Below are 12665 nucleotides of genomic sequence, written 5' to 3'. Positions count from 1 at the left end.
CTGTTTGACCAGTCCTATGTCTGCAAACATGTCTGAAGGTCATGCTTAGCTTTGTAGATAGAGTGCAACTGTAAGCAGGCTCTAAATATAGATGGATGAGTAATGCAACTACGCAAAGCCTAAAAACTGGCTAATGAACTTGAGAAGAATATACTCCAAGCCGCTATAGCGGTGCATGCACCCGAAGTGGTTAAGTTGGAAATTCTCAAACAAAGATTTAAAATTAAATTTTAGGCTAATTTTATAGAGAAATCTTTGGACAACACTGTCACTTCATACAAGTTTTAAAAATCGAATAAACGAATAATAAAATTCAGTTACTAGCAATTGCTGGGAAAGTCGCAAAAATGTGTCTATGGCGGTCGACCATAGAAAACGCATGAGGGAGTCTACTTCAGTGAAAGGGTTGAAAACGTTGGATTTGCCACTGTTTGTGATAATAAACATGTTCATTTCCTTCCGCAGCTGAGTTACTTTTACTTTTTTTTTCAGCTACGAGAACTACAGAAACTACAGAACTCGCACGGGCACTCCAAGCCTGGCGATAGGCAGCGGTGAGAAGAAAGCGAGCAGCGTATATTACAAAAAGCACACCATCTCATTCAATGTTAGAAATGCTTGAAGCAGTACGATGCCTTCCAAAAAGCCTATTGCCTAAACGCAAAAACAGATTGATTCCCATAGAGAGAGATCGAATTTGCGAAGCAGCAGCAAGACGAGCAGAAACTGCAGAGCAAATGCAGCTACGCCCACAACGAAACGGAACTGCTGCTGCAGCTGCTAGAAGAGCAGAAACCGCCGAACAAACACGGGTACATCGAGAGCAGGCCAGAATAGATGCTGCAGCCGCTAGAAGTGCAGAGACTACTAGACAGACCCCAGCAGTAACTCAAACGGCTCAGAGTAGCCGCTACATCGGCCAGACGTGCAGAAACCTCCGAGCGGATGCAGCGGCGACAAGAACATGATGCACTAGCTACAACAGCTGCTCACCGAGCTGAATTTTCGGAGCGGATGAAACGGCGACAACAGCGAGATGCACTAACTACAGCAGCTGCTACCAGGCGCCGTGTATGGACAGAAAACTTCGCGCTTGACTACAGTCATGCAACACAGTATAGGGTTGAATTTTTTTTATGGGACGAATGTCCAAAAATGCTCCAGATGTAACGCCTTACGTTGAAAAGGCGAGAGGCCATATATGTAGTTTATATAGTAGATTTTATTGATAATAAATTTTATCAACAACCGCATTACTGCTGCACAGTTTGTATATACCATGTCAAAACACAGGCTATAGACGAAGAACTGGTGAGTCATGATTAGTGTTTCAAGCATGCAGAAGTCTCAATTCAATAAAAGCTGGCGATAGCTAAGCAGTGCAACAGCAAAATATTTTCTAGAATTTCTTAAAATATGTAAAACTTTTCCATACTGCCAGTTTGAACGGCGTCAGTTTGCCTAGCGATGTCAATTTCATTATCAGTTCTGTGTACAAAATTAGGACAATGCCGATTTGAGTAGTTCGAGACTGATGCATTGTAGACTAGCTGTAAAACACATTGCATATCTCCAATGGGCTCTCCAACATTATTGACATGTACAACTGCATATGTATATGCAGTCAGATCAGCACAAAAATTTCAGTAGATTACATATTTGGAGTTGTTTTACGGCATGAAAGACAACTCTCAATAAAACTATTGCTTTACGTAAATCTGTTTCCGAACACGGGTAATGCAGCTAGTCTATATATACTTCTCAAAGTATATGTGTGTATGTGTGTCCCTCCAGCTATAGCTATTAAATCTTGATTTGAAATTCCGCATTTTGATGGATTCGAACTCCCAACAAATGCATTGACATGTTTCTTATCTGACGCTCTACTAATGAGCTACAATGGCATTGCCATCACTTATGTTTTCATATACTGCATACACTATGTGCCTGCTAATTATTTTAGCCTTACATCCACGGGTTACAATGCTTCTGTTAAAAAATATTTTGGGACCTAAGTACATGCAGCTTATTCGTTCGGGCTAATTTATTCGGCCTCACGATATCGACAATAATTTATCTCCAACTTAAAATTTGAAAATTTGTGTACTGATTATATACAGTAGAACCTCGGCTCCTGGATGCTTCGGTTCTCGACCAACTCGGATATCAACCAAAGATAGTGAGATTTGTTCATCTCGGATCTCGAACATAAATTCGAGAACATGAAAACAACATGAAAACATTCGTTAATAAGGATTAAGAAGGAGGAGGAGGATTCTCCTTCAAAGATGTGAAGTAAACGTATCATTGCTGCTTATATTTTCCTTTTCCTACGATTTTCGATGTAACTGATCTGTTGCATTTTTTTGCTGTTTCATTATCAATTTCTGCAATTTTTGCCATTGTACCTTAACCTTTAATGTTTTTGATGTTTTAAGAGCAAAAATTACGAAATGTTTACTTTTTGTTTTCTTTTCCATCATCATAGATAGAAAACTTTTTTATTAAAATTAAACACGATCCATATCTACCCTTTTCTATTTATTGTATGCAGTACAGTTTATGGTGTAAAATGTAAAATACTTTACCGAAGTTGTTTTCTCGCCTTGGATTGGATTAAAATTTACTTACATTCATTTTAATGGGAAAAATTGTTTTGATCTCGAACAACTCGGTCTTCGAACAACCTTCTGGAATAGATTATGTTCGAGAACAGAGGTTCTGCTGTACGTTATTAAAAGATATACGTTGCTGAAAGTTCTAAAATTTATAATTTACAGTGGTTTGAAAACCTTTACAGTTGTTTTGTTTATTTTTAATTAAGTTGTCCTGCGCAAAACTTTTTCCTCATGATATGAAGGTTGAAAGTTACAGTTGTTTGACAAAGTTTGAAAACCTTCACAGTTGTTTTTATTTTCTCTTTTAATTTATTTCAACTACACGAAACACTTCTCTCATGATATATAGTTTGAAAGTTAGAATGGAAAATGTTGTTATATATATGTTAAATACAAATCAATTTTCTGTCCAAAGAATTTTTTATTACCCGGGCAACGCCGGATAGTACAGCTAGTGATCTATAAAACCAGTTAAGTTGATCTGGTAAATGAGAAAAGTTGTCGATGCAAACCACTAATACTGCAGTTAAGGTACAGCCAACAAAGTAAATAGGTAACTAGTTTTTTTCTTTTTGTATGGCCAAAGTGGTGAGTTTGGAAAGATCTTGGTGATAGATTAGGCAATTTACATGTATTTTACTGTTCGTATAACACAAAATCCCTATAATGTCAACGTTCAGAGGGTTGTCAACGTTTGGATTATTTACGCTGTAGGAGTGCCTACTGTATATATTTTTTTGCTGGAAACGCTAGTTTCGTAAGAAATAATAAAAAAGCACTCAATACACTATGCGTAGAGCGAATTATAATATACAGTGCGCCCTCGGATTAGGATGACCCTATTATATGCTTCTTTTGCCTTACGATGTAGAAAACAACGTTTTTTCACCCTCTCCATACGAAATATTTGAAAAAAAGTTGAATTTCAGTCAAATAATTGAAAATACATACTAAAACTTAGCTTCAAGTGTGTGTTTAGTAGGCCAAATTCATTTAAGTTAAATTCAACGTTTATGTTATTCTATCTGCCTAAAAGGTAAGAGCTCCCTACGGTACGTACTGCACATAATACATTATAATGTTACATTTCATTGCAGATCATAACCATTGAATACACTTCGGCCGCTGTAGTTAACTATAGTTACTAAGGTTAATATATTATTTTGCTACAAATCTTCAATATGTGCCATAGGTGTATAAAATTTTGATGATTTTCACCAGGGGGTTTTTGCATTAGATAAGTGCTCCTCTATCCGCAATTTTCGCCTACGATAACAACACTGGAACGAATTAAAATCGTAGAGTGAGGGTCCGCTGTAATGTATATGGACAAAACTTAGCTGATGGTATATATATTTCTCAAAGTTGGTCGCATGTCGTCTGTAGGTGCATCCAGCTATAACTATAGCGCACGCTGATTATTTTACTGATGCAGCCATGCGTTATGATGCCCTTGTTAAGAAATACTTTTCGTTTTGTCCGATTACTATATCTTGGGTCAATGCCAATTCTTCTCATGTGGACCATTATATTGCCGCCATATCGTCGTATTCAAGGTTTTGATGGATAACTTCTGGTAGAATAACCTGTTTTATACACACACACACACACTTCTATGCAAGAATTGTTATTATTAATTCTACATATTCAGGATTTTTATTTTGTTTTTTCAGTTCTCAATTCGTATTACTTGTATCATTACCGAATCATCTTTTATTGAAATCGTAGCAAAACCAACTTAATTAGCTATTACTCGCTAATTATTTCGCATTTACATCTATATCTTTTTATAATCGTTTTATTTTTTTCAATTTATTTGACCCGCACAAAACATTTTCCTCATGATATGAAGTTTAAAAGTTAGAATGGCAAATGTTGTTACATGTTGAATACAAATCATTTTTCTGTCCAAAGACTTTGTTATTACTCGGGCACAGCTAGTATATATATATATATATATATATATATATATACATACTAGAAACAAATAAAGCATTCCGTCAGTATGGGTGTAAAGCTGTGAAACCTGACACATGTAAAAACATCCACTTATCTAAGCTGTTTACAACTTGTAAGCCACTAATTCCAAACAGAACCAGACATGCCATAATTCGCAACATATGAAAAGCAGAACCATTGTCTGTTTTCATTTACTCATAAGAACGAATTCCACTCTTTCAAATGATGGAAAGCACCTCAAGCCTTGGTGGTACGCAAAGGCACGTAGTTCTCCCAGTGTCATAGTTGTTCTGATGAGCGAGATTTCAGGAATGCGTTGTTCGTTACCCATACTTGATGATGTCACCATTTCCCATAGCAGTAAGCATGCACTATATACTTAGCTCAGCGGGCGTCAATGAGCCGAGAAAGCGTTTTCATTTAAAATTGGCACAAGATTGATTGTTATTCTATTCCGTATGGACTTATATACGTCAATCCGTTTCTTTGTACTTAAATACATTCTCTATTCAAGGTATAGAAGATAACGGCATGCACTGTTTAATATTCTAGTAGTCACCGTTTGAAATAGACACAGAGTCAGTTACTCTTTAAAGCTGTGTTTACTTTGGAAGAAGTATGGCAGCAACTCGTGACTGCCAATTCTCTCGCTGTATTCGTCACCCAAGCTAAAGTAGTTACACCAACCACTCAAATTAGCTTCATAAATATATTCATAAGAGAAAACAATTCAGATAATGTTATGCATATACATATGCATATACATACATATACATGTACATAGACTATGCATTAATCTTTACATTGCATTTCCGGATGACACTTTTAAAACATTTTGATTTTATATTTATGACTATAACAACTTCCTCCAAAATAATTAAACAGCAAGTATTTATTTTTGTGAATAAGCTGCCAGCTGAACAAGGCAAAGGCTAGTTCACAGATTTACACTTGTACAGACTGTTTTTAATCGGAGAGCAGTAGCCACTGTTGACTTGTAGTTCCGTGAATATCGCAGAGTGAATGTAAATTACAATTGCTCATGAATACTAACTACCAATCTTGGCGCATCTGGAGAGAGGAGGGGGCCATGCGCATGACCAAAAATCTAGGCTAGTCTATATCCCAATAAGCCAAATAACCTCAGTATGGCCATTTGACAATTCCTCCAAGTCAACCACTACCTTATGTAATAGAGAGTGAAGCCACAAAAAGTTGAAGTACATTGAAAAGATTACAAGAAAATATTGAAGAACAAAAACAGGATAATTTACTGATCGGTTGTATGTTTCAATTATACATAATAACGGTTTCAAGAAAGGAACTGCTTGAAGCTGCTGCACCAAATAGCTGATTCCTGGCCGAGCCACTAATTAGGAAAATGTTACACCGTGTGAGCCAATAATATATTCCATGGAACCTGTGAAGGACATGGAACACATAACTATTATAACTGTCTCAGCTTACAGGAAATTCAGCCTTTCAATGATAATTATGAACAAAAATGGCATGCGGCGGTCAAACAAACTACATTATCAAAAAAAGGGTGCTTCTCAAATCAGCCTAAACATCAGAGTCAGGATCGCTAGACCATCGCAATGAAATGAGAACAGACATCCTAAATGTTGCGGGAAGGACAAAAGTTCAGCGCTGTTCAACTTCTGCAGAGAATCGCAAACAAAAATGTTCCAAAATTCACTGAGCAGGTGAAGGTCACCACAAGATTGCCGACTGAGTATGACTACTGATATGGGAACTACGCTTATCAACTTCTGTCTTATGTTGCGACCAGACAGTTTCTAAATGACATTGACCTTTTGTAGCATCTTGGCCATGATACCTTCGGTGACAATTTTACCCGAAAACAAGCTGCCAAACGGCATGCCCAATGATTTGCTGCACAAAATTGCTGCAAGGGTCTCATTGCCAATATGGAACCTCTGTTAGGTGGGTGATCCATCATATTTTCCAAATTGAAAACAGTTAATTAATGCTGTTGTAGTATTTAAGAGCCGAGTTCAGTGTGAGCTAGCGGGTTCAGTGTAAGCTAGCGGGTTCAGTGTAAGCTAGCGATTTCAGTGTAAGCTAGCGACTTGAAAGACACTAAACCCTACATATTCTTATATACAATTATGAAGGAGAGCTCCTCCATAAGCACAACTTTTGTAATGAATTAAACAAGTAAAGGTTCGATTCCCCCCATTCAAATGCAAGAAAATATCGATGTAATACATTCTTAAGCTATTAATAATAGTTGCAACAACGTTGATGCAACTATTAGTAATGGCAATAGATAAACTGATCTGTAAAAAACTAGCATAGAGATTTCTTTTGAAACTTGCATCCCAACAGCTCACTGCTGTGGTTCAGTTATTAATAAATCTGTCCAAAGGTAACACTTACAGTGGAGCAAAAAGAAAAATACCCATTTTTATGATAGTAAATATAGAAAACATGAGCAAGCAGATGCAAATGTGTGTTATGTGAAAAAGTGTGTCATGTTTATTCTGCATTGACTGATAAAAAACACTATTTTGAGTATGAGTTTCGGCGCTCAATAGATGTAGACATGTGTCTGAAATTTTAAGGCAAGCTAACAGCGCCCAGATCAACATGAACGAGATAAAAAATCAGTCAAATAATGACATTGAATACATTGCAAAAAAAGTTTTTTCTGCAATTAATAGCTTGTTATAATATTCTTCAAAGTGGTCTAGAGTAACTGCTTGGGAATATAGCCATGAAATATTTTTATACAACAGTAGATTGGTGTATCTTTTCTTAAAAGATGGAGAGTAAATTTAGATTAATACATTTAGATTAATAAATTCAGGCCAGGCTGGAATGATTACCGATGACCGGTCCTGGGGTGAAGCAGCAATATTGCTAGGATTTAACAATAGTTTGGAGGCAAATAAAATTAACTATAAAAACATTATTATCATTAGCTGAGCACTAGCAGGGGATAACTCAGGACAAATGATATTTAAAATTGTCAAGAGACTAAAGAACAGCTCAATGTGAAATAAAGTCTGTGACTCACCAAATATTTCACCATTGGGAGCATATTCTGTAACCAAGTATAGGAGCTTCTCTGTTTTCATAACCTGAAAACAAAAACAACTTAGCAAGACCCTGTGCGTGGGGAGTGACCGACAGTGAGTTCCATAAATACAACAGTATGGAGAGGCACTGATGGTTGCCTTGCGGCGAATCAATAATCTCTCAAATGCGTAACATTCGTGACGTATTCATTAGCTTGGATGTTTCATTGTCAAGCTAGAGCGTACTGAATGGTACAGCAGGAGATTGCAAATTCCGACGTTTTACCGACCTGATATAATTTGATTATGTTAGGATGATTCAAGAGCCTCATGATTTCTATTTCTCTGTGTACTTTATCCAGGTCGGACTTGGAGAGTTTTGTCTTGTCTATTATTTTGATTGCCACCTGAAACGATTAGAAAACCGATGAGAAGAGAACTGCTGTAGGCCCAACCCACCACTACGACATGACAATATGAACATCCGATAAGGCAATGAACTGAGTAATGAAGGAGTTATTTAAAGAAATACAATTTGTCTAGTCAGAACTTGCCAATAGAACTGCTTTACAAGTTGTTATCTTTAACGGCCATAGATGATTGGGTGAAGTGATTGACACATTTGCGCACCAATAAAACGTATAGCTATGCCTTGAATGTGAAAAGAATCATATCTCATTTTTTCAATAAAGAAGGGTTCGATGAACAAGCATATGGAACTGGTGGGGTTTAGTAACAAAGTTAGGAACTACTGCATTAGAGTCGCGCCAAATATTTCAATTTTCAATGACTTAACAGGCTTCAGTCAAGAGTCTGTTGCATTAGGTAACATCATAGATTAAAAAGCGAAAGCTTTGTCCAGCTGAAAATCTCCGACTTTGTGATTTACAAATTTGTTTTTCAGTAACTAACAGTAGCCAATTTACGGAGCAACCTCACCCAGAACTAAGGGTCATCACTCACACACATAAAAAACCAACATGTACCGAAACTTAAACATTTGATTGAATCATGTAGCTTCAGAAATGATGATTGTTTGACGTCATGACTATTACAAGTACCTTTTAACAACCACCATCTAATCCTTAGCTCTAAATGGCGATTAGCATTTCTTTGTAAGATATGAGTATTGTAACAGCCAAATGAGTTTATAGGCCCAGAACCTAGTTTACACAACAGGGGCATTATTTTTGAGAAACATAAAAACCTTCAACATAATGCATGCAGCCGATAAGTACAGAACAAATAAGTGACAACTTTTTGCTTGCGAAATAGAAATGGCGTGAAAATCACACAACTAGGACAGAGTTTGGGCAAATCAATTCTAGAACAAAAAGGTCCAGACTTGAAAAACTTAGGCAAACTTTTGCAGACTTCAAACAACTGTGATAGATAGAAACTAAAGAGAATTACTCTATGGATTTAAACTACCTTAAAGGAAGTTTAGGATGAGCAACACTTGATGAATACTGGCATTGATACTGGGCACTATTGTCCAGTTACAACTAGAATATTGCACCTACACTAACCTGGAGGCTATTATTATTTCAATAAAGCTTTAGACACTGGCTTTTTGTCAATTTGCAAGGTTTAGATGATACAAATTTTTAAACATAATTTAACTTAAGATTTTACGCTAAATCTTTATTAAGCCTGCATAAATTAACAGGGTAAATGAGCATTACCTGTCAAACAAACCTAACTACCCGATAGCAAACGAAGACTAAACTGCTCTCGGAGAATTACAGACTACCATTCAAAGATCATAGCGAGCTTAACCAAAGATCGTCAGCAATATATAAAGCTGGTATAAAACCTCTGAGCAATTGTTTTTATTCGTTGTACACAAAAATGTTTTCACAATCCACTAGTACTAAAATAAAATGATTGAACTTTTACATCTCATTTCAATCCATTACTAAGCCAATTCATGAGAATTCAAAATGGTGGCAAATGGAGATTGTTCTTTACAATGATTAAATTGGAATTTTAGAGCACTTAAAGGTTGACTTGCAACAAAATTCACATTACAGTTATTTGGTATCAAAAGATTCACCATGTCTTACTCTGTTGTGTTGTAGGTGCCAAATATGTGGAAATGTGATTAAAAGCTCAAAAACGAAAAGCCGCCATAGATTGGAATCTCTTTATTTCTCTGACGTAGTCATGACAGTTTGGTTATCGTCTTGTCACGTGATGTTCTCACGTGAATTGAAAGGCCAATAAAAAGCTCAATATAAACTTATCGTAGCACTAGTTTATGACAAACACTTCGGGTTTTACCGTAGACCCCGTATCAAATATAGATGCTCGCTACTTTAGTTTTGTTTCGGCTTGGTCTAATCGTCAAGTCGTAATCTGACCATGTGACCCAATACTTCACAAATAATTTTTGCAGCACTTTTCGATTATCACAGGTGACCAACAGGCTCGTCATGGTTATCAGACAATGATATGTACTCCTTCGAGCTAAGGTTAAAAAGTTTAACGAATTTTTACAGTAAGTTATAAGATATCAGTGCTAAAAGTCACAGCATTACAATGACGATAAAACAGACGCGTAAGAACAATAGAGCTGGTTTTATTGGATGCGTGAAGTATATTTGTCCAAATATTTTGACAAATAAGGTTGTATGAAAGTGTAAACAGAAACCATCTACCACAGCTACGTCACATTTGAGGTGTTTTGGAAAGAGAATCCAAACTACGGCAGTCTCGTGTGGCTGCGATTAACTGTTCGTTTTTTATCTTTGAAGAGCTTTTAATCACATTTCCATATATTTTGCACCTACAACACAACAGAGTAAGACATGGTGAATCTTTTGATATCAAATAACTGAAATGTGAATTTTGTTGCAAGTCAACCTTTAATAAATTTTTTCTGCAAATTTAATTTTGATCAAATCAAAATATATGCCATAAAGAATTATTTTGGCAAGTCTACATTAAGAGGATAGTAGTTAGCATGTCTAGTTTCAAGCTATTCTGCGCGCTCACACAGACATATCGTTTTATCTATAGATTGCTAAACACTATAGGCATAAATAATGCACAAGTCAACTAATCGAACATTACATTACATTGATACTACACACCTTTGTCAGGTCAACAATTTTTAGAATTGCGCTAACATACAGATTTGTCAACATACAGTTTATACAGAAAAACATTTCACTGCAAACCAAAAAATAATAAATTTCTAACATGGGATGTGAGAATTTTCTGAAAGCATCAGTCTCATACATAACATAAAAGTGAAGCTGATTGTGAAAATTAAAATCGAACATGAAAAATATAGAAATAACAAAAAAGTAAATAAGCTGAATTAGTTTTAGTTTAAAATTCAACCAGACAAATAGTACGTTACATTGTATATTTATTATAGTCTCTATGTTCATACAATCATATTCTGCATAGATGAGCTAATACTTCTGTTCACATGCCTTGAGACAAATTCATAACAAAACACTACTTTTATTGACTGTTTCCCTCTATTTATTGATTGCTTCTTACTACTTTTATTGCAATGTCTAAATTATATGCAACATTTCTTAATATGGAATAGTCATAGGGTTTTTGAATATGATACGAATTATTATCAAGGTAGATTATTTCTATGCATGCCCAAGCCTACAAATCCGTGTACGAACTTTACAGTGCATATTCTATTGTAATATTTAATAACGTTACTTTGTCCTAGTTGTACACATCGAATCTTGTGTTTACAACAACTGTGCAGTATGCAATAGTCAATATGCAAAGGTTTGCATAAAAACGCGTATAGCATCATGCGTAATCCTCTCCGGTTAGATAACACGTGACTAATTAAAACTCAAAAACTGTCTTAGTAAATGCCAACCTTCGAACAGGGAGAGTCGAACACCAACTTAAGCCTAAATGTCGATGTCGCGTTTTTTAAGTTGAATTTGCAAAGGAATTTTACACGTAACTGCCTGCCCAGATTATACAGACCAAGCAATCAGTATCAGTAATATATTTACACTGATAGAATCTGTTGTCTCAGCTACACGTTTGAGACAAATGGCTAATAGCCCGTGCATCTTTCGGTCCATCGAATGTCTGACATAAATAAAACTAGTTTCTGTAAATATCTGTTCTTGGAATTTGGAACAGGTGTTGATTTACTCTCTTTCAGAATTACTGCCATTTTATCAATACTGCAGTCGTCATTTGTTTATGAAACTTGCTAAACAATAACAAAGTAATGATGAAATAAATTTGCTACTTACATCCGATTTAGTATGACGATGCCGCGCAAATCTTACAGTAGCAAAATTTCCTTCACCGATTACGTCCCCAATGTCGTACAATCCAACTTTGATAGGATTGTGATGTGTGTTTCGTTTAGTTTTGTTAGCAGCGTTAAGAAATGTATTACGGTCGTTTGCGTGGAAATAGTCACTAACAACGTCCTCTTTTTTAATGTTCCCGTTGGTGTTCGCCATGATAACCATGTCTTGTGTTTGTTATCTAAAGACTAACTAGATATGCGCAGTAAGACTAGCAACCTCTTCATCACATCGTCTAATAAAAATCGTGGATGCGAACGAAGAACTGCTGCTCGGTAGTAAAAGCCTAGCTTCAGAAACGATCAATGGGTACTTCATGTTTGACCCATTTCCTCCTAACGTCACAATGACGTCATAGGTCTTCTAAACGGCCACGCGGGCGGCTCGTTGGGTCATAATAGAATGCAATGGGTCTTAGCCAACTAAGCTCTAACAATCCAAGCCAGCTGTCATTAGAATTGAGAGAACGCCATGAAGACAAAGGCGCTGTAAATGGGTTTCAACCCGTTACAACCATTCTACCATAATTATAACATAATAACCTGTCGCTAATTTAAAAAAGATCGACTCTGAAAGTTGAATACTTTTTACAACAGATGTAGAAGACGTGTTAAATGAAATTTTTTTTATACAATGATATTAACAAATGCAGTTCACAATGGTGTCTATATGTTGGCAAATATAGCATACTAAATATATTTGTGAAAATCTCAAATATGTAATACTAAAAAATC

At 36.0% G+C, this 12665-nt stretch overlaps 1 protein-coding gene across 1 annotated transcript in view; it reads right to left on the bottom strand.

Annotated features, from left to right (window-relative positions):
- LOC137385676 (serine/threonine-protein kinase SIK2-like) overlaps positions 1-12193 on the bottom strand; it is a 30209-nt gene extending 18016 nt beyond the window's left edge. Inside the window, exons 1-3 of the mRNA XM_068072194.1 lie at positions 11872-12193; positions 7912-8028; positions 7621-7684 (exon numbers count right to left, since the gene is read on the bottom strand). Coding sequence (XP_067928295.1) covers positions 7621-7684; positions 7912-8028; positions 11872-12096 — 406 coding nt within the window. The 5' untranslated portion in view covers positions 12097-12193. The remainder of the gene's footprint in view (positions 1-7620; positions 7685-7911; positions 8029-11871) is intronic.
- Between the last annotated feature and the right edge of the window lie 472 nt (positions 12194-12665).

Source organism: Watersipora subatra, chromosome 1 (assembly GCF_963576615.1).
Source record: "Watersipora subatra chromosome 1, tzWatSuba1.1, whole genome shotgun sequence".
Lineage (NCBI taxonomy): Eukaryota > Metazoa > Bryozoa > Gymnolaemata > Cheilostomatida > Watersiporidae > Watersipora > Watersipora subatra.
Note: the sequence above shows the minus strand (reverse complement) of the source record. Positions and strands in the feature narration are given on the sequence as shown.